The 22,191-nt window shown below is 35.8% G+C and overlaps 1 protein-coding gene and 1 long non-coding RNA gene across 2 annotated transcripts; both read right to left on the reverse strand.

Moving 5' to 3' along the window:
* Positions 1-271: 271 nt before the first annotated feature.
* On the reverse strand, positions 272-6,641 carry LOC131316413 (uclacyanin 1-like). Its single transcript, XM_058345765.1, has 2 exons — positions 6,211-6,641; positions 272-884 (listed from the first exon to the last, which is right to left on the reverse strand). Exons 1-2 carry the CDS (start codon positions 6,389-6,391, stop codon positions 520-522), a joined length of 546 nt encoding a protein of 181 aa, XP_058201748.1. The 5' UTR covers positions 6,392-6,641; the 3' UTR covers positions 272-519.
* An 8,338-nt stretch (positions 6,642-14,979) lies between these two features.
* On the reverse strand, positions 14,980-17,401 carry LOC131316041 (uncharacterized). Its single transcript, XR_009196981.1, has 3 exons — positions 17,262-17,401; positions 15,813-15,877; positions 14,980-15,201 (listed from the first exon to the last, which is right to left on the reverse strand). It is a non-coding gene; the product is annotated as an uncharacterized LOC131316041 (long non-coding RNA).
* Between the last annotated feature and the right edge of the window lie 4,790 nt (positions 17,402-22,191).

Raw genomic sequence — 22,191 nt, forward strand, 5'->3', positions numbered from 1 at the left:
CGTGTGGTTTGGGCGACATGTATATACACCACCTCACATTCACTTTGTGACATCCGCACCACATAAAACAAAATACACTTCTGTTAACAGTGCAAGGGTTGCCTTCACAAAGCACATGGGGTGACATAAATTTCCTTCAAAAGTTCATTCTCAACTAGATTTTCATGAACGAAAATATTATACTAATAAACACTTCTTTTGGGTGCATATTGTATGCCCCTAATAAATTCAAAACATTTGTACCGGTTCACGATTTTAGTGCACAAGTTCGTAACGTCAATACGAAATCTCATAAATAACATTAGTGCATAAGTTCACAATGTCAATACAAAATACTATCAATTTAGGTTGCATACTATATGCACCCAAAAGCATCAACCCTAGATTCTCAGTAATAAAAGTTACCAAATCATAATGTCAGTTTTAACCCCCAAAACAAACATACCATCACCCAACAAGTATTCTCCAGCCTGCTTACATAGCATAATAAGTAAAGCAAAGGGCAGTACAAGAGACCTCCTAGAGACTCAAATAGCAAACCAAGAGCCCACCAAACAATGCATGAGAAAGCCCATAGAGTTGGGCCGAGGCAGATGTCGGCCCATCTGCCATGGTTGTCGGCCCATCTGCCATGACCTCTGATGTAACATCTGTATGGCTTAAATGTTTCGCTTGACGGGATTGTACCTCCACGTGTAGCTTCAATCCGTTCTTGCAACTCTCGGGCTTCCAGCTAGCGAAGTAGCGGATCCCTTCCTCATCGAGGGTTAGGCTGTCTAGGCCGTCGGTGTACATCTTGATCGGATTGCTCACATCGCACGCCTCGTATTCCTCCTTGCTCTTAACCTCCACAACTTTATCCTGGGCTGCCGAGTAGGTGAACCCTGCCCAAAAAATACGATTTTAATTGTACTGGTAGCTTTTTATTTTAGAGTTTTTTTCCTTTTTATCTCTTAAACTATGCACATTTTTTCTACTTAGTCCATAAACTATCATACCGTTACCTACTTAGTCCAATAGATAATGAAAATTAAAAATTTGGACAGAAAATGTCATGTAAGACCCTATTTGAAACCCTGTAAAGCAAATATGGCTAAAAATTTAGTATAAAATGATTAGAAGAATAAGATCTTCACACCAGTTCGCACAGATTGAAAATTAGAATGTTTAATTTTTAACTATATTTTTAATATATAAACAGTATAAATTCTATATAATGAACTTAGTCTTTTTAAAACGAAACACGTATGTGTTAGTCTCTATAAAATGCCACGTAAAATTCTAATATATGAACTTAGTAAAAAAAAAGTGCTCCAAATTTCTAATTTCATAATCAAGTATCTGCTTTACATAATTTCAAATAGGGCCTTACGTGATATTTTCTACCTAAATTTCTAATTTCCGTTATCTATGGACTAAGTAAGTATAACGGTATGATAGTTAAGAAGATGAAATCATCAAATTGATAGGAGTAATTTAGAGACTAAATAGAGAAAGTGATGTAGAACATGTGGAGGCCCAATTCCATGATCAGCTAGACCGAGCTAAGCCCCGAAAGTCTAAACGGTGTTTAATTTCAAATTACCCAAATCGGCTAAATTCGGACGAGCTCAGAATAGGCCCAAACTTGGTGGGCTGACTTATTTTCGCGCTCCAGTCGATACTCATAACCCTAAAGGTTGATGATGAATGGTGTTTTTCGGCCCGATTCATTCGTTTAGGCTTTCTATTGCGTTATTTTGCCGTTTTAGGAAATATTTGTTTCTTTAATAACTCTTAGATCGTAATTCCTTTAAAGTTGATTCTTTTTGGGAAAGTCTTGTTTTTCTTTCCCGTTTTCAATTTTAGGAAAAGCCCCAAATTCTGGAACTTTTTAATTTCCAAGTTTATTTTTAGGGTTTCTAGAGTTTCGGCCTATATAAAGGTTTGTAACTTAGGGTTTATGCAGCTTTTGATTAATAATATTACAGAGATTTTCTCTTTCTTTCTTGTGCGCAAGATTTGCTCGTTGCGACGAGTTGTTTATCTCGTTTGGATTAGTACGCTAACTAGTCTCTTCGTGAATTCCGCTGCGTCAGAAAGTGTGCATAGTTTAAGGGATAAAAAGGAAAAAAAACTCTTTTATTTTATTTTGTTTTTTTGTATTTTTTGAAAGAGGACGGGTAGCTGTTGAAAATATCAAGGTTACCCACCGAACAGTTACTTTTGGCAGAAAGAAAAAGCAAGAAGTACAATTGCTTCAACAAGGTTTGTTTCCTCAAATAAAAAAAGGAAGTGGTTTGTGAGAACCTAATTTTCACTTTTCAGTTTAAGTTTCATTGGAACCTGAGGTTTTCTTAATGACATTTTCCTTAATGGCAAATTCCTGCTTCACTAATGAGAAATGAAACCAAGCCCCTGTCGTTTCCATGTCCATTTCACCAATTGTTCAGTCAAACACGCGATTGAATCCACCGAAAGGACTTATATCGAAAATTTCATCACCTCTTATAATAAAATAAACAATAAATAACTCACTTTTCAATTTTTTTACCCCCAAAAGTCATAAATTTGTTTTATATGACCAAAATGGTTCTTTCACGAGTAAATAAATAAATAAAAGAAAAAAGGCTACAACTAAATATTATTTTATGTTGTCAAAACAACTCTTCCATTGGTAGATTTCATTATTAACTTTATCCTGGGCTGCGGAGTAGGTGAACCCTGCCCAAAAAATACGATTTTAATTGTACTGGTAGCTTTTTATTTTAGAGTTTTTTTCTTTTTTATCCCTTAAACTATGCACATTCTTTCTACTTAGTCCATAAACTATCATACCGTTGCCTACTTAGAGCATCCACAATGGAATAAGCAAAACAAAAAATTGTTAAAATTAGCAATGTTGAATCAAAAAAACGCTCACATTGGAATAACCAAACCTAACAACCTGTTAACAACTCATCAAATTTTGGCTTTTCAATAATCAAAGCTGGCAATATTTTGTCAATAATCAAATTTTATCTCTCAATTAAGTACACCAACATTTACACAAAAACCTTCTCTCTCTCTCTCTCTCTCTCTCTCTCTCTCTCTCTCTCTCTCAAAAATGTTTTCAAAAAATAATTTTAAAAAACTGTAACTTTCAGATTTTTTTCAGAAACTTTTCTTTTACAAAAAATAATTTTTTCAAAAAATTTAAAAACTGTAAGTAAATAAAGTGTGTTTTTAAAAAAAGTGTTTTTGAAATTTCAAAACTCTTTTATAGAAAACTGTTTTTTACACAAAATCTGTTTTTAAAAAATTGTATTTATATTTTTTAAAATTTCAAAACTATTTGTGTAAATACAATTCTTTCAAAATTGTATTTACAATTTTTAAGTGAACAAAGTGTGTGTTTATTGAAAAAAAAATTGTTTCGAAAAACTAATTTTTTTGAACTATTTCTAACATAAACTGTTTTTTTCCTTCAAAAACCACTTTTTCAAAAAATATGCATGAAATAAAGAGAAAAAGTTTGGAGGGCTCATTTGTTTTGATTATGGGCAAAAACTAACCAATGTGAGATTTGACATTGCTAACTTTAGCAACCTCTAAATGGATAATCAAAATCTAATGTGGCATGTTTTGGTTATTCATATTTGCTTATTCCACTGCTGATGCTCTTAGTTCAATAGATAACGGAAATTAGAAATTTGAACGGAAAATGTCATTTAAGGTCCTATTTGGAACCTTGTAAAGCAAATATGGTTAAAAATTTAGCATAAAATGATCAGAAAAATAAGATCTTCACACCGGTTCACACGGATTAAAAATTAGAGCTCTTAATTTTTAATTATATTTTTAATTATATCAACAATTTAAATTCTATATAAAGATCTCATTTTTTTTAAAAAGAAACATGTATGTGTTAGTCTCTATAAAATGCCACGTAAAATTCTAATATATGAACTTAATAAAAAAATTAAGTGCTCCAAATTTCTAATTTCATAATCAAGTATCTGCTTTACAGAGTTCCAAATAGGGCCTTACGTAATATTTTCTGTCTAAATTTTAATTTCCGTTATCTATTGGACTAAGTAGGTAACGATATGATAGTTAAGGAGATGAAATCATCAAATTGATACTTTAGGGACTAAATAGAGAAAATGTGCATAGTTTAAGGGATAAAAAGGAAAAAAAAAAAACTCTTTTATGTTATTTTATTTTGTATTTTTTGAAAGAGGACTGGTAGCTGTTGAAAATATCAAGTTTACCCGCCGAACAGTTACTTTTGGCAGAAAGAAAAAGCAAGAAGTACAATTGCCTTCAAGAAGGTTTGTTTCCTCCAGAAAAAGAAGTGGTTTGTGAGAAGCTAATTTTCACTTTTCAGGGTAAGTTTCATTGGAACCTGAGGTTTTCTTAATGACATTTTCCTTAATGACAAATTCCTGCTTCACTTATGAGAAATGAAACCAAGCCCCTGTAATTTCGATGTCCATTTCACCAACCATTCAGCCAAACACGCGATGGAATCCACCGAAAGGACTTGTATCGAAAATTTCATCACCTCTTATAATAAAATAAACAATAAATAACTCACTTCTCAATTTTTTTACACCCAAAAGTTATTTTATATGACCAAAATGATTCTTTCAACGAGTAAATAAATAAATAAAAGAGAAAAGGGTACAACTAAATATTATTTTATGTTGTCAAAACAACTCTTCCATTGGTAGATTTCATTATTAACTTTCTATTGCTCAAGTTTATCAGCAACCAAACAGGGATTCATTTGTCTGCAGACCTTCACTTCAGAATCCTACCGTCCATTATAACTACCACCACTTTCTAGAGATTCGTGCCTGGAACCTAAAATGGATTCTACAATGAAAATTGATATTCGCGCTCCACTTTGTTCATGAAATTACTAGTAAATTCACTTAAAAATTAAAGTACCATCAGTAGAAAATAGAACGCAAAAATCAGTTTCCTTCTACAATAATGCATTACAGAAAAATGAGCCGTGGAGTAAGAATAAATTTCAAAAATCGTCTCAACGGGTGATTCAGAGCTTTTTCTTGTTGATTTATAGATTTAATCGGAGTTCTTTCTGCTATAACTCGGATAGATTGCGAATTTGTAAAAGTTACTCCCTCCGTCCTTTTTTTAGAGTCCAGTATTCCATTTTGGACTGTCCCTTAATAAGTGTCCATTTTGTAAAGTTAATGGGTAAAAGTTAGTGTATTGTCTATTTTATCCCTAAAAGTAGATTTCTTTTTAAAAAGTAAGTGAGTAAAAGTGTAATGATGATGAGTAAGTAAGGAAAGTGGAGGAAAAAGTTGATGTGAAAGGTATAATGATGATGTCTTTTTAATAAGTTAGAATTACGAAGTAGGACACTTAAAAAGGGACGGATGAAGTAGTATTAAAGGATATCTGCAGAATAAATTGGTTAATGTGCTTGGAGTCCAATCTCGAGGGTAGATTAGAATATGTATTTTATTGACAGTATTGCACTCTCCTAGAATGTGTACAATAGATAGTCGTACGATAAGATAATGAAATATCAGGGTTACGCTAGTCTTTTGGATCAAATATAATTAGAGAATCGAAAATGAGAATCCAGAAACTCATTCGCGGCCTCGCGCATGATTATCAGATTGTGGCTCTATCACTCAGTTTTGATAATCATTCATAGCATAATGCATTTTTTTCCATGACCCACACATTAGCAAGAATGAGAATATGTAAAATCCAAAATTCAAAATCTGCACATATATGTACGCAATACCTACACAAATTCCAATCTCATACTATTTTTCTTCAAAATCTATTCTACGCATATCATTCAAATGCTTTTAGTGTGTTATTACCCAAAAAAATATGCACATGAATGTACGTACACAATACGCACACAGAGTACATACGTTATTTTTTTTGTTCTTCGGAATTTAGAGTACAAACATATCAATACTTCACCCATCTTTATGAGTGTGATTGATAAATCTGACTCTGGCGTTTGATTTCACATAACTTTTCTTTGTATTTTGTTATATTGCACAAGGGTCTTATTTTTTAAGTATTTATTTCTCTCTTTGCAAGACTGATCATTATCTCACAATATATCACATTTAAATCAAAAAATAAGTAGTTATTTTTATTTTCCTGAGCGGAGTGGATCTTAATATAACCGGAATGATCTTGTTTGGGAAAAAAAATATAGAGAGAAGGGGGTTGGAGAAAGTGGCTTACAGATTTTGTCTCCGACCGCGAAGATTCTGCCGGAGGACCAAGTCCCGAGATCGGAAGAAACGTCCCACCCACGATCTCCTCCGACCACATGGTGCACTTGGGCGCCGACCCATTTCCCACCGATGCCCACCGAGATAACCACCGTAGCCACAAACAACTTCACCAGTACTACTCCTGCCATCTCTAAAAGTATCGCCCACCCACTCAAGCTTTCTCTCTCTATAAATGGGGCACAGAGGTCAGAGAGGGGGCAGAGGGAGAGTTAACAAAAGTGTGGGCTAAGGAAGGGGCCTATAGGAATCAGGATTGTTCAATTTATGCCAAAATTATCCCGCCAAGAACGATGGAGACCCTCTTTCCACGTAGTTTCCTTAGGATATGAGTTTCTTCTTTTTCCTTTTGGAAGTTTTTGGGAAATGAATTCTAGCAATAAACAATGGTGGGAGGCTGGGAGCGAACTATATGGTAAGACGATTACGTAAAAACCATATGCTACACAATTCATAAGGGTTTCATTTTAGTGTCTTAAAGGAATGATCGGAGCTATTTAATTTGCTTTAAACAATAATTTATGAGTTTTGCAACAACAAAAAATCAAGTCATTCAGATATCGGTAAAAGTTTGATTAATTTATTAAATTTTGTTCATAAAAAATTAAGGAACAAAAATCGATCAAGCCTTTACTGATATCTAAAGAAGTTAATATTTTTATAGTTAAAGTAGGGAAATGATATTGGCACTCCAAAAATTGATGCAGGCACTTCAAAATTAGTGTAATTCTAAAGTCACTTTCCTTTGTTTTTTTGGAGTGTTTGCATCAATTTTTTGAGTGTCAATATCATTTTCCTTAAAATATATATTAAACAATTAAGATATTCTAATCATTTGTATGAGACTTCAAGGTTGGTCTTAGACAATACGGTGTGCGCTCGGTTTACACCAAATGATGTACACTTTTGTTTTTTCCCTGATATGTAGGAGATCCCAACTTCTTAGTAGAAAGATTTGTTAGGACACGAGGTTGTTTTATGTTAGAGTACACGCAATGGCATAATAAAAAATGATAAGTTTTTAAAGTTAAAAATATTGGTGCAAAATATGGCTCACAATACTATAATTAAACTTAGCAACCACCTTAGAAATAATCAAATTTTGAAATTTGAATAACCAAAACTAGCAACATTTTTCTAATAACCAAATTTAAGGGATTATTACCACTAGGTACAGAAAATAAAAAGTACAGTAATTCCCATTAAGGTAAATTTTGGTCATAAAGAATTAAGGAACAATAACCGATCAAGCCTTTACCTATATTTAAATAAGTTAATTTTTTTATAGTTAAAGTATATATTAAAAAATTAAACGATTCTAATCATTTGTATGAGACTCCAAGGTAGGTCTTAGACAATACGGTGTGCGCTCGGTTTACACCAAACGATGTACACATTTGTATTTTCTCTGATAGGTAGTAGACCCGAACTATTTACTAGAAAGATTTGTTAGGACTACTGTGTTGTGGGGACTCGCACGAGGCGTGCGAGGCTAACCTATTATACTTATTACAGTATGTTAGAGTATACGCAATGGCATAATAAAAAATGATAGATTTTTAAAGTTAAAAATATTGGTGCAAAATATGACTCACAATATTATAATTAAACTTAGCAAGCTCCTTAGAAATAATCAAATTTTGAATTTTGAATAACCAAAACTAGCAACTTTTTTTTTCAATAACCAAATTTAAGAGATTATTACCACTAGATACATAAAATAAAAAGTACAGTAATTCCCATTAAGGTAAATTTTGGTCATAAAGAATTAAGGAACAATAATCGATCAAGCATTTACCGATATCTAAATAAGTTATTTTTTTTATAGTTAAAGTACAGTCAGTCTCAAATGAGGTGGACCTCCTCATTTCTCCCATTTTCGATCAAATTTCGATGATCCGAGCCGTTCAATATGTTCAGAACGTGATTTTAAGAGTACCCGCGAGAAATCAGCAAAAAAAATGACCGGGAAGGGCTTCATCCGAGCAGTTTATGTTTGAACCGTTCGACAAAAACAAACAAAAACTGTTAGGATGAAACCCTTCCCGGTCATTTTTTTTTTGCTGATTTCTCATAGGTATTCTTAAAATCACATTTTGAACACATTGAGCGGCTCGGATCATCGAAATTCAATCAGGAAAGGGAGGTCCGTATTTTATTAAAATGAGGTGATTCTTACGGGAAATAGACTGAGTTAAAGTATATATTAAAAAACTATACAATTTTAATCATTTGTGTGAGACTCCAAAGTAGGTCATAGACAATACGGTGTGCGCTCGGTTTACACCAAATGATGTACACATTTTGTATTTTCCCTGATATGTAGTAGACCCCAACTATTTACTAGAAAGATTTGTTAGGACTACTGTGTTGTGCGCGAGGCTAACTTATTATGTTAGAGTATATGCAATGAGGATCCCAAAAAAAAAAAAAAAAAGTATACGCAATGGCATAATAAAAAAATGATAGGTTTTTAAAGTTAAAAATATTGGTGCAAAATATGGCTCACAATACTATAATTAAACTTAGCAACCTCCTTAGAAATAATCAAATTTTAGATTTTAAATAACCAAAATTAGTAACTTTTTTTCAATAACTAAATTTAAGGGATTATTACCAATAGGTATAGAAAATAAAAAGTACAGTAATTCCCATTAAGGTAAGATGGAATATTTAATTATCATTGGGTCCACTTTTACAAAATACATTTACCATTAATGAAAATGCAACTCTTGGACACCCTAGGGTTTTAGGGGTACGCATGGGGTTTTAGGGTTTAGGGTACCCTAAGGTTTAAATTTAGGCATTTTCATAGAGTGTAACGATCCTGATTTTTGGTAAATAAAAATTTCGTTAAAAATTTGAATTTTACTTTAATTACTTGGATTGCTTTTGAAATTCCTTTTTAATTTCTAAATAATCCGCCATAATTAGATTTGAGACTTATAAAATTATATCTTTTCGTCCTGGACAATTTTGTCATTTTCTAAAGACAAGTATGCTTATAGAAGTACTTGTATATTTTCATAGTGAATAAAATAAAATCTTTAAATTTTATTTCTTGGCTAGAAGTCCTACATGGCAAGTAGAATTCATTTTTAACCGACTAGTTGGAGGAATCGAACTACCAATTCACCTAGTTACATTTTCCTAACCTTAGATGTACCTTTTTTACCGTCTTTGAGCTTTGTGAACCACTCCTAACCCTAATTGAACCATTAGGCTATTAGAGGTAATCATTATACCCCATGACTAGTCATTCAAGCCCATACCTATCTCTTTATATCTTTACCTATTGATCAATAATTGTTAGAAAAATTTTATCCCTTAGACAATAGACATTAGAAATTGTCAATAAATGTATTGACTTGACAAGACAAGTCATACCAAAGGAAGCCATCATTTTGCTTCTAAAAGAAACAACCTTAGCCTTGCATTCATGTAACCCTAGACTAGGAAATCATTGCACTTTATTGACTAGTCAATTTTTGACTTCATTCCTCATCATTACATCTTCCAAGGGTATCTTTTCTCTTTACCCATTGAACGATAGTTGTTAGGGTAATTCTTATCTTTTGGGTAAAAGGTTTGGTTTCCAACCATTAGTTAGGCAAACCTAAGTACCAATTGACTTAGTTACATTTCCCTAACATTTAAGAACCATTAGACAAAGATAGTAATCATGATTCTACCAAAAGTAGCACTCATAACCTACTTTAATCATGACTACTTGACCATAGACTACTTTCTAGGAAACTATTAACCATTGGTCCCTATGATTATCTTTGGAAGCTTAACTTTCATGATTATATTTCCTTAGACCTACTAGGACCTACTTGGACCTAAGTATACCTAGTATATATATGTATAGATATATGTATGGTTGCTAGGAGAAGTGTTATCCATTGGACAATGTTCTTGTCATTAAAAGCCTTACCCTCATCATTATCTTTTCTTAAGCCTTATAAGACTACTTAGTACTTAGTATACTTATATATATATATATATATATATATATATATATATATATATATATATATATATGTATATATATGTACATAGTACTAGAGAGAGAGAGAGAGAGAGAGAGAAAGAGAGAGAATGGTCGAGAGAGGGAGGGAGAGAGAGAGAGAGAGGCCGAGAGTGAGAGGGAGAGGTGGAGTGTGTGCATGTGTTTTGTTCACTTCCACAAGCTACCTTTAGCCTTAAGTCTATTTATGACTTGACAACCCATTTCTATGTCAATTTCTAACATAGAATCCTAGTCCTAATCATCCTAGATTTGATTCCAAAGTAGCCTTTAATCAACCTAGAACCTAGCCTTAATTACCCTAGGATTTGACTACAACCTAGACCTAGGAAAGACTAAACATGGAAGGCTACTCTTTAGCCTAATCAAAACCTACCTTAGACTTATAAGACTTGCCAACCTAGACTATGATCACCTAGATTTACCTAGAAAGCCTAAAATCCTACTTGATTTTATAGCCTTATGCCTAAAGATTGGATTTGACAATACGTGGCATGCTTTCAAACATGAAATGACAACTCAATGGAGCAAAATCCATGGGATAAAGAGAGAAGGAGATGGCCGGCCAAGAGAGGGGAGGGAGAGCCCAACATTTTGCTATAAATAGGACCACATTCTCATCATTCAACTCACACCTTTCAATCTTTCAACTTCTCTCTAGAAAATCTTGTGTTCTTACTTTATTTTTCTTGTTCTTGAGTGTTCTTGGAGTTCTTCTTAAGTTCTTCTAGAAACTCATCTTAAAACCCCCTTTCAATCCATAAAGTTTAGCAATCTTAGTCACGAAGTAGTTTCGAGAGAAAATCTTTCTCTTTCGAAGCTACCGGAAGCCAACAGTAGGAAGTTACTCCGCTCGAACGTCAACTTACTTTCCGTAGTTGTCACTACCACCAAGAAGAAAGGTAGAATCCCTTGTCCACTAAACTCAACGTATAACGTAGAACTGTATGTTGGAAGTATAAGTAGATTTTTCGTATATAAGGTTAGCTATCACCTGTAGGTTTGAAATGCATGATAGTTAATAACTTATTTTCGTTAATGGAAGCATGAACATGTTGAAATAATCGACTTTTACTCTAATAAACATGTATTGTTTTGAATTTCCCACAAAGGAAGAAAGAACGGTTTTTCAAAGATATGACTTTATCGTTGATAGAATTATTCGTATTTTAATCTTTAGATGGTTATGAGCAGGTATTATGAATTGTTTGTATTACTTGTCTTGTTGTAAAGCATAAGTGATTTTCACTTCAAAGGCGTCCGTACACGTGACGTTATGCTTTAGTAGTGATTTGAGCATGATTAGTTATATAGAGTTGGATGATCTTGCTAGTTTAGTTTCAAGATTTCAATGAATGATTACGTATGTGAAAAGTCCTACCGTGGAGTCTATGCATGAAAACGTGACACAACAATTGAGAAAATTAGAAACATGACACCTAGGATGTGGTCAATGAAAAAACGTGTTTTGGAAAGGTGAAATGTTTTGGAAACCGCAATGTGGCTAGACGTGGTAGCCCATTGTGTGGTGTGTGTTTTGTGTGCCAATGAGAACTCGGTGCGGCGAAACCATTGTGAGGATACTCGGGAGATCGGAACGGCGAAACCGAGGTTGGGTGTGTGGCTTGGTTATCCGCGGAGAGGAACCAATGCAAAGTGTGCCAATGGAAACCCGGTGCGACGGAACCATTGTGAGGATACTCGGGAGACCGAAACAGCGGAAACGAGGTTGGGTGTTTTAAAACGATTTTGAAAATGTTAATATGGTGGGAAATGGTGACACGGTCTACGAGAAGTCACATAGGAGAAACTCAAAATAATGGACACCAACGTTAGTTTGGATAATGAATATGGATGTGTCATTGTTAACTGTTTTGTCGAATATGTATGAACTATGTGGAAATCATTGAATTTATGATCGTTTGTTCATAAGTTTAAGGGTTAGAGGGTATGTATTATTCTATTAAGCTTTTGTAGCTCACGGTATTACCTTTGGTGACCCTGACATATTATATTGGTGGTGACGCTGGTATAATTGGTCAGATCTTATAGATGAACATAGTGAACTCTACACCTTGAAAGCCTTTGGAGCCTTTGGAGCTGGCCAAGATGGAGGAACAAACAGAGCAGTAGATAGGCACTTTCAGGGTTTAGGGTTTTAGGTACTTTCATTGGGTTTTAGTGTTTCATTAATTAGAGGTGACTTAATGGAAATTACTTTTTATTTTCTGTACCTTGTGGTAAAAAGCCTCAAATTTAATAAATTTCACATTCTCAATCAAATACACACATCATTACAAAAAAAAAAAAAACATTATCTCTCTTACCTCCCCCCCCCCCCGCTTTTTCTTTTTCAAATATGTTTTCAAAAAAATATTTTTCTTCAAACTTTTGTTTTTAAAAATTATTTTCCCCCAAAAATTGTTTTTAACAATTGTTCTTTTTTCAAAAAATTATTTTGTATAAGAAAATGTATATTTTCAAAACCTTTTCTTATATAAAAACTATTTTTTTTTCAAAAACTGTAGTTACACAAAAGCTGTTTTTCTTTTTTTAAAAATTCAAAAAAAGTTCAAAAATTATTTTATATTTCTAATAAATAGTTTTTATTAGTCTCAAAATTTTTGTTACAAAAAACTATTTGTATGTTCGCAGTTATTAATTAGTTTTTTGTAATTTAAAAAAGTGATGTGGCAATTTTTAGTTATTCAATTTTGATTATGTCATTGTGAACCTCTACATTGCTAACCTTAACAATATCTTAAATGGCTAATTAAAAGCTGATATGATAACTTTTGATTATTCATTTTTGATTATAGCATTGTGGACACTCTTAGGAGAATTTGTTTACTCCTATTTATGTCATGTTTTATTAGTGGAGTATTATGTTCTTTTTTTTCTTCGATGGGCAGAGTCTTTGGAAGATTCGAAAAACTTGTAGTGTAAGGGTGCACTACAAGAGCTGTAGGGCTGGAGTGCACTGTGCACGACAGGATTTGAAAATTCCGTCGGACATCCTGAAAGCACCTTCGAAAATGAGAATAAATGCCTGGCCGGTCCTAATTTTGGCCTTCTTGGCCCGCCAGGTCCTTTGTGTCAAAAGTGCAATTCCCTCCAAGTCCCTTGAGTATAATCTTACTTATTTACCCTCCCTTAAATAGGTTTTGTATGGTTGCTGGTTCATTTCGTCGCCCATCTGGTTTCAAATCTCCCATCTCCCATCTCTCTCTCTCTCTCTCTCTCTCTCTCTCTCTCTCCAGCAATGGACGACGTCCGCTGCAGTTCGTTCACGGCTGCGATGTGGTGGTTCACTACCGGACCCATCCCTACTGCCCAATTATTTACATTCGATATCGTCTGTATCCTGCCTGTCACGACCTCAATTTTTAACATAAATAACAATACCATTTTAAATACAAATCCTCACAATATACCCAAAATTACAATACAGTTCCCGAATCTAACAAATCTGCCAAATTGATACAGTGTTCCAAAATAGAGAAAATAGTACAATGTAGTTTGATTTTACGATGAAAGACGAGTACTTCATAAAATAGCTTTAGCCTGTGATATCTGCAGGCACTTCACTCCCTCCATGACCGTGTCCTTGTGGTGTACCTGAAAATAATAGGTTGAGCTACACTAGTCCAGTAGAGAGTTCTATACTTAAATTATATGAAAATGCGAAGAAACGTGCACCAAGGGTGAATGAATACAGCAGAATATCAAAAAAAAAAAAAATAGTAATATGAGTCTTCCACCAAAGGAGCACTTTACAACAAAACAAAGAAATCAAATCTTATAAGAGTATCCTCAATAACTCACACATCAACTAATGGTAGAAACCTACTCAAATCATTCTAACTAAACCACTACTTGTCCTCAACCATCACTTGTCCAACACTACGCAAATTTAAATTCTCATATGTTACCCATTGTGCCTCAATCTATAAGTATATATGATGATCATGCATTAACCGTAATACAAGAGCAACAATAAATATGTACAACGAATACAAATGAACTAATGACAATGAATATATCTCTCTGTAGAATAATACGAACATAACACTGAATTCTCTTTTAGAACATAATCAATTTGTCTTGTATTTCTCAAGTATTAACCATTTTCCCTTTCAATACAATATCGGGCATTTGGGATCCCGTGTGTCCACGAGAAACTTTTCGTTCACGTCCAGGCATTCGGGACCCCGTGCGTCCACTAGAAACCTTTCGTTTATGTCCGGGCATTCGGGACCCCGTGCGTCCACTAGAAACCTTTCATTTATGTCCAGGCATTCAAAACCCCGTGCGTCCACTAGAAACCTTTTATTTCTGTCCGGGCATTCAGGACCCCGTGCGTCCTCCAAAACCATTTCGTTCATGTCCGGGCATTTAGGACCCCGTGCATCCACTAAGAACCTTTTATTTATGTTCGGGCATTTGGGACCCCGTACATCCACATCACATCATTCGTATCGCTTTTCATCCTATGTATTTCCAAGACTCTAACTTGAAGTATGTAAATAAGAGATATCAATGTTAAACAAACGGTTCACATATTAACTCCTACTTCCGTTGTCACGCACCGCCCCGCAAACGACACCCAAAGTGGGCCCGAGTCGGCGCGGCCACGTGGCATTCCACACAAAAGACCACACCACACTCTACAACCAATCAGAATACAACTTAGCGGAAGACTTCTCACATAAAATAGAAATGAGTCAACGCCAAAAACTCAACTCACAAGTCATAATGAATATCCCTCTCTTCAATTAATTACAAAACATGTAGGTTAACTTCTAAACGAATCAGCTACACAACAATCTAACCAAAGACATCACCCAACACGAGTCTCAGCACTCTCCAAGGCGTTGACCAATAGTGGACCCACGCTAAGCCACCTGCTATCTAGCAATCCAAAAAGGACAACCAGAGTGTGTGAGGCATAGAAGTGCTCGATAAGATATCACAATACCCGAAGGAATATCAATAAGAATATTCACCACTAACATAACTGCAATACCCATATGAGTATATTAGTTACAACCACACATCCGCCAAACATAGCAATATTATCAAATAAACAACCACATAACAATAACTGAATTAATGACAGCATGAATGTAAATCACACAAGCATGCAGTGACACGTCTGCCACATTCCCATGTACTCAAGGCATTGTGTCCCGCAAACCATGCTCCCAACCTCCGTTAATTAGACGGAATGGCATACGACATGGCGTGACTCACTCCACAATCCTTCCGCGGGTACAATCAACATACAACAAGCATGCATACCATTAGCTAAGACAACATATAGCATGATATACAAATTTCCACCACATATATCCATATCAATAGCTAAACCTCGATTAGCATGATATCATTGATATATAATCACTTCCACCGCATTATTTACATATCGATAATCATATTGAAAGCTAAAATACCATTAGCAAGATATATACATACCACCATAGCAATATCTTATTGAGAAGAACTATATCAGACACACTCACCTTTCATTCGACTGGAGTATGCCAAACTTACGGTTTCGGCACCTCCTAAAAGACCGGCTCGTTACCTAGCCACAAGTTAACCCATATTAGCATATGAACATCTAGGAATGTTAAACCAAATGCTAGACTAACAAATCATAACATGCCTTCTACACTAGCTAATGGGGCAAACATTACATAAAGTCACCAAAATCTCTAGAGGTGTCTGGGAGTACCCACATACCCGGGAGACCTCACACACCTCTTCCATACTCCAAGGTACTCCAACACACCCAAAAATATCAAATATAAAGACCCACAAGTGTACAATCTAAACCAAACAGACCAACGCAACAAAACTCCCAAAACAGGAATGACAACCACAACCAGCCTGTCTTATTTTGGCCATATCTAATTAAACAACATGAATTCCAGGGCAACACTTAAACCATTGAAAAGTAGACTTCTTCTTCTTTGAATCCATAGGTCATACATCAAAAACAGAGTTTGGGTAACCTAACTACGGCCTTACGATTATAGCTTCAACATAACAGTAAAAACTGGTGCAAAGGCAGAATTTAGGTCAACTTTAGATACAAATCTGTTATCGCTCGGACATACCCATGATGCATGGGATGTATCGTTGGAAAGCTCTATGTGTCTAGTTTCTAACAAAATAAACGGTGTGTCATTTCGAGTCCCGAGCTAGGAGTTATGGCCATTATACCAAAGTCCGTCGCTGCTGCCAGATTCTACGCGGGAATAAGTAAAATTGATTGAAAAATCATAACTCTTTCATCTTAAACCCAAAAATATTGAAACCAACACCAAAAGTTGCACCACTACAAGCCTACACTCAGTTAAAATCCCAGGTTCAGAAACAAGAGGAGGTTAACCCAACAATCAAAAGAAAAACCGATTCGCAACCATTTTCGCCCCAGTCAACCAACCCTGCTTTAGAAATTCACCAAAAATTGTATACTTAACCAAATTACTTGATTCCAACGCCAATCTCTTCTTAACTTAAATATGCAGCTCCTGTAAAAGACCCAAAGCCACCCAAAATGTTCATCATGCCCAGAAAGTTAAAAGAAGACAGCCACGCACAGAATCGCACATCCAGCAAACAGCCAGTATTCAAAAATTCATAACTAATTGTGTGATTATCGGTTTTGCATGATCTTGGTACCGAAATCTTCGTATTGAAACGTACTTTTACAGTTATGGAGACACCAAAAATTGATTCCTAGCAGAAGGGCCCCCAAAAGACAGATTACCAAAACCCACGAATCAAATCAAGTTCTAAACACCAAATTCAAGAGACTTAGGACTCGATTCTTAATTTCTCCAAGAACTCCAACCCACATCCAAATTAATCCGAAACCATTTATTCTAGGCACGAATTCAACCTCCAAACATATGAACTAAACATAATAAACATGAAATCAAATACAAGAAAGCATGAATTACCATGTTAGGACTTCAATTCCAGGACAAAATGATCATCCCCAAGCAAATCCCCTTTCCTTCCTCTTCTTCCCCTCTTCCTGCCGTCTCTCTCTCTCTCTCTCTCTCTCTCTCTCTCTCTCTCTCTTTCTACGTGAAATGATAAGGGAAAGGGGAAGATATTTCTCCCCAGGATATTTTGTTAACACAAGGAAAATCATTCCACGCAAGCGAAGCCATATACAACTTATACTCCAACCCACAAATCACATACAAGGCCCTCGAGGTTCTACTACATGCAAGTTAACCCCAGAAACATATAATTCAATTAAAACATGAATTCAAAATATTAAATATCTGGGACGGGTATTACATCCGTATTGTTCCAAAACTCGTTATCTAAGTTGATCCCTCGCACTACATGGCATCAAGTGTAAACTAATCATATTTCATTCGTGATTTATCCAACTTTCTATTTAGCAATCAACCTCGGCGTTTAACAAGTCCATAACGTCTAATTCGTCATCCCATTATATTCTTCAATTCACAAATCTCAATATCACACTAGAAAATATATACATCAGACTTGCATCATCATATAAACATGTCTCAAAGCTCCCATAATCACTCTAATGCATAACACCATTTGACACTATTTCAAGTTAATCTCCTATTTTGAATTCCCAAGAACAAGGGTCCGAAGACACGAGAGCAACTCAAGCAATCATTGAGATACAAGTAACCGTGTCAAGAAGTGGTTTGGAAGTGTCGAGAAGGTATTAAAAGTGATCGGGGGTCCAAACCATGGAAGAGGAAACTTTTCAAAAAAATTCAGTTTGGTACATGTAGCAGGATTAAGGGTGCTACATGTACCCAGCGAACAGAAGGTAAAATTTGAGTTTGGTACACGTAGCAGTTAAGGGTGCTACATGTAACCAGTGAACAAAAGATACAATCTGAATTTGGTACATGTAGCAGAGTAAGGGTGCTACATGTAGCTAATGAACGAAAAATCAAAGAAATCTGGGTTTGCTACATGTACCGGGGTAAATACTGGTACATGTAGCACCTGGGTTTTTCAGCACGATTTTGACAGCTTTCAAGGGCAAACACAAGGCCTCCAAATAACAATCCAAGGCTAGTTTTGGACATTGAATCTACTCATAAACATATAGAGAAATATAGAAATCCTTACCTCGAGCATCAAAGCCGAACCTCACGAGAGATCGAGCCCTAGCTTCCAAAATCAACACCGAGAGCAATACACCTTCACCGAGAGCTAGCCAACGATGTGCGAGCTCCAATACGCGCGTAGATGATGGATCGGAGGTTGGTTGTCTTGGGTTTCAAGTTGTTTTGGTGAAATTTGGGTGGAAGAGTGAGAGAGGGAGAGGAACCGAGAGAGGGGAGAGAGATCGAGAGAGTAGAGAGAGAGTGGGTTGGGGATTTTAATCCCCTACAACCCCCCCCCCCCCACACACACACACATACTAGGACACACACACTAATCACACTTGCACTCCCTCTACTTTCAATCCATATCACTTAAGCCCCAAATCAAATAAATCCAACAAATTTCACATTTATTCAAAATTCTAATATTAATAAAATCTTTAAACGATTTTTCTAAAAATACGAGTCTCTACATTGCCCGCGGCACGACTCGCAGAGGCCTTCTTCTTGTCCTGCCGGGGCCGGAGACCGTATCGGTTGGGCGGCGGGGGGAGGAGGAAGAAGGGCGGAGGGGAGGGGGATCGGGAGCGAGACGGAGACGACGAAGGATAGAGAGAGGCGAAAGGGGAGAGGGGTTGTTGTGGAGTGGTGGAGGCAGGGCAGTGGTTTTTGGCAGTGATGGGGAGCGTGATTGGGGTTCGAGCTCTCCACTATGGTTTCGTCGTCGCCGACGTCGAAGGTTTTCTCTGGCTGTTGGAAGGAATTCCATATTCTGATGCTAAATGAAGTGCAAGATTTAAAATCTATATTATAAAATAGGACAGGTATCTTTAAGAATATTCCTTCTCAACGGTTTATATTTATTCTTGCTATAAATGTTATCTACCCATACAAACACAACCAACGGTCCAGATTTCTCTCCACCCCTCCTTCTACAACATGGCATTTGGGTAAATACCTTACATTGTCTGGACAAAAATATAGATGGTATTCTTTCGTCGTTCAAAATTTGAAACCCACGTCACTCCTTCTCTCTTACTTTCCCTTCTCCCTCTCTCTCTCTCTCAACTGGGAGAGGCGACATCAGGGCTCCCAAAAACGCCATCAGCTTCGTCCTCGGCGTCCGACCTCTCTTTCGACTCATCTCTCTGTCTTCCTCCGCCCTCCGTCAACCCACCACCACCGATCCAACACCACCACCAGCACCACACCAAAACTCCGAAACCCGTAACCATAAATCAGAATTCTTCCTTGGCGAGAGATTCTTCAGTCTCCTTTTCCTTTCTAATACCCACAATCCAATCTCCCAATTATGTTATTCAGGCATGTTATTCTTCATCCCATGGCCATGCACGCGGAAACTGTTCGTCTTCTTCCTGTTCGGAGTTTTCCATGTTCCTTGATCTGTGAACCCTGATTTTTTGTTTCTATATTTCAAAGCACTAGCATACAAACACTAGATCACTTTCAGTGATTTTTTAAACACGCTATATATGTATGTATACATCACCCTACCCCAATACTTATTTTTTTGTTTTGGTAAAATGTACAGAATGACCTTTATTTGGATAATCTAAAAAAACTGGTTGTTCTATGGTAGGAACAGTCGGAGGTGTAGGAACAGTCATTGTATGTCAGCCAACAAAGAGGCATTTCTTGTCTAATTTGTGTATTCTGGCTTTTGTTCTTATTTTCAGTTGGCTGTTGTCATTAAACTTAATTCGAAGGCGTTTTTGGGAGGGTTCAGAACTGGATTATTGGGGCTTTTGTAGTTAAGTTTGTTTCATGACTGTGGGATGTGAATGAGCAATGCCTTTAGTGATAGTCACCGAGGGAATACCCTGTGATTCATAACTCTTTCAAATGCTTGGTTCCATTATTTCTTTTAAATTGAGCTTACTTCTTTCACTATGCATGCTTCAATTACAGTTGATTGTTACGTAATGAGAACCTGGAAAAGGCCAATACGTATGAGGTTTTCCATCTAACAAGATATCAGGATGTCATGGCGACAGTATCCGAAGTTTCAAAAACCGTTACATTTTGGTGGATACCGATTTCTCGGATTTAACAAAAAAAAGGGCAAATTATTTTATTCTGCAGTCCCTCGAGATTGTCTTGAACTAAGCACAGAAGTTGAATGTGAAGTTTCAACGAAGTTTCCAAATCCAAATTAAAAAAAAAAAACCCAATGTTAAGAAATAGAACAGAGTATAGAAGAAGCAAGGAAGGTAGACTATGTAGCAGCAAAATCACTACTTCGGATGAGGGTACATTGTTCAAAATAAATTTCTCTATTTCAGTTGGTAACTTTTCAAATGAATTTGTTATTTAAGTTTACTTATATAGGATTCGTCTTGAAATGCAATGGAGTTGAGGAGGATTAACATGAATACATTGCTTCGACGTCGTCGTAATGTTTCTAACTTCGAAGCTTGGTAGAGGGCACCATCACCAACATCAGCAGTTGATGGTAACCACTAAATTCAAGTAAGCTTAGGAAATAGAACTAAGTATAGAAGAAGCAAGGAAGATAGACTATGTAGCAGCAAAATCACTATTTAGGATGAGGGTACGTTGTTCAAAATAAATTTCTCTATTTCAGTTGGTAACTTTTCAAATGAATTTATTATTTAAGTTTACTTATATAGGATTCGTCTTGAAATGCAATGGAGTTGAAGAGGATTAACATGAATAAATTGCTTCGATATCATCGTAATGTTTGTAACTTCAAAGCTTGGTAGAGGGCACCATCACCAACATCAATAGTTTATGGTAACCACTAAATTCAAGAAAGCTTATATTGTTGAACTTTGTAGCTGATGTTGCTTTTTTAATTCTCAAAAGATCATGAGCTCATCTGCTGATCGTCGTTTCCACATGGCATTGACCTTTTATTTTAATCTACCACTGTAGCTTACTCTCTGCTCTTACTAATACACCGGTTGGATTGATTATTGGACTTTGGTTTTTATTTTTGATGGTACATCTTTCCTTACATTTCACATGCATTAGGACAGCACATTTCATATATCTCTTCGGATTTGTCTTCCTTTCTTTTTCATCGTAGTATTTAGGTGTCAATATTTGAACTCCCTGTCAAACTGTGATACCGTAATTAACTTTGAATACATGTTTTAGTTGTTTTACTTTTGTGTATCTAATAGTACAAGCCACAAACTACGGGGGTATTCAATGTTGAATACATAACCGGCTTAAAAGTTGTAGTGGATGCATGCTAAGACGTGTGATTTTGCATTCTAATTAAATGTTTCCTTTTCTTTTAAATATACAATCAATTTTGAGCACATATGAACCTGACTTGGTTTATTTGTTTTTGCATTTGTGTAGAAATACCACTCAAGTACGTCAAATCGCAAGGCTATTCACTTATTATGCAGAGTACTAGCTGATGTGCTTAGATTTGTACTTATGTTAGCTGATGTGCTTAATTTTATACTTATGTTGTTAAATGCAGAGCACTGGCGGGTGTGCTTAGATTTTCTCTTATATTGTTAAATGCAGAGCACTGGCTGATGTGCTTAGATTTTTACTGATTTAGTTGATGGTGTGCTTAAATTTAAAATGCTTTTGATTCCATATAACTGGGTGACTGCATTGTGCGTGCACATGCTTGAGTGACATGTGACACATAAATTGAAAACATTTCAATGAGCATGCTTGCGTTATTATTTGTCGCATAGTTGGATTCATTGGGCGGAGGTTGATATATAGCACGCGTGTCAAGTTTTTTTTTGCGTGTGCTAATCATTCGAACCGT

This window comes from Rhododendron vialii, chromosome 2a (assembly GCF_030253575.1).
Source record: "Rhododendron vialii isolate Sample 1 chromosome 2a, ASM3025357v1".
Taxonomy (NCBI): domain Eukaryota; kingdom Viridiplantae; phylum Streptophyta; class Magnoliopsida; order Ericales; family Ericaceae; genus Rhododendron; species Rhododendron vialii.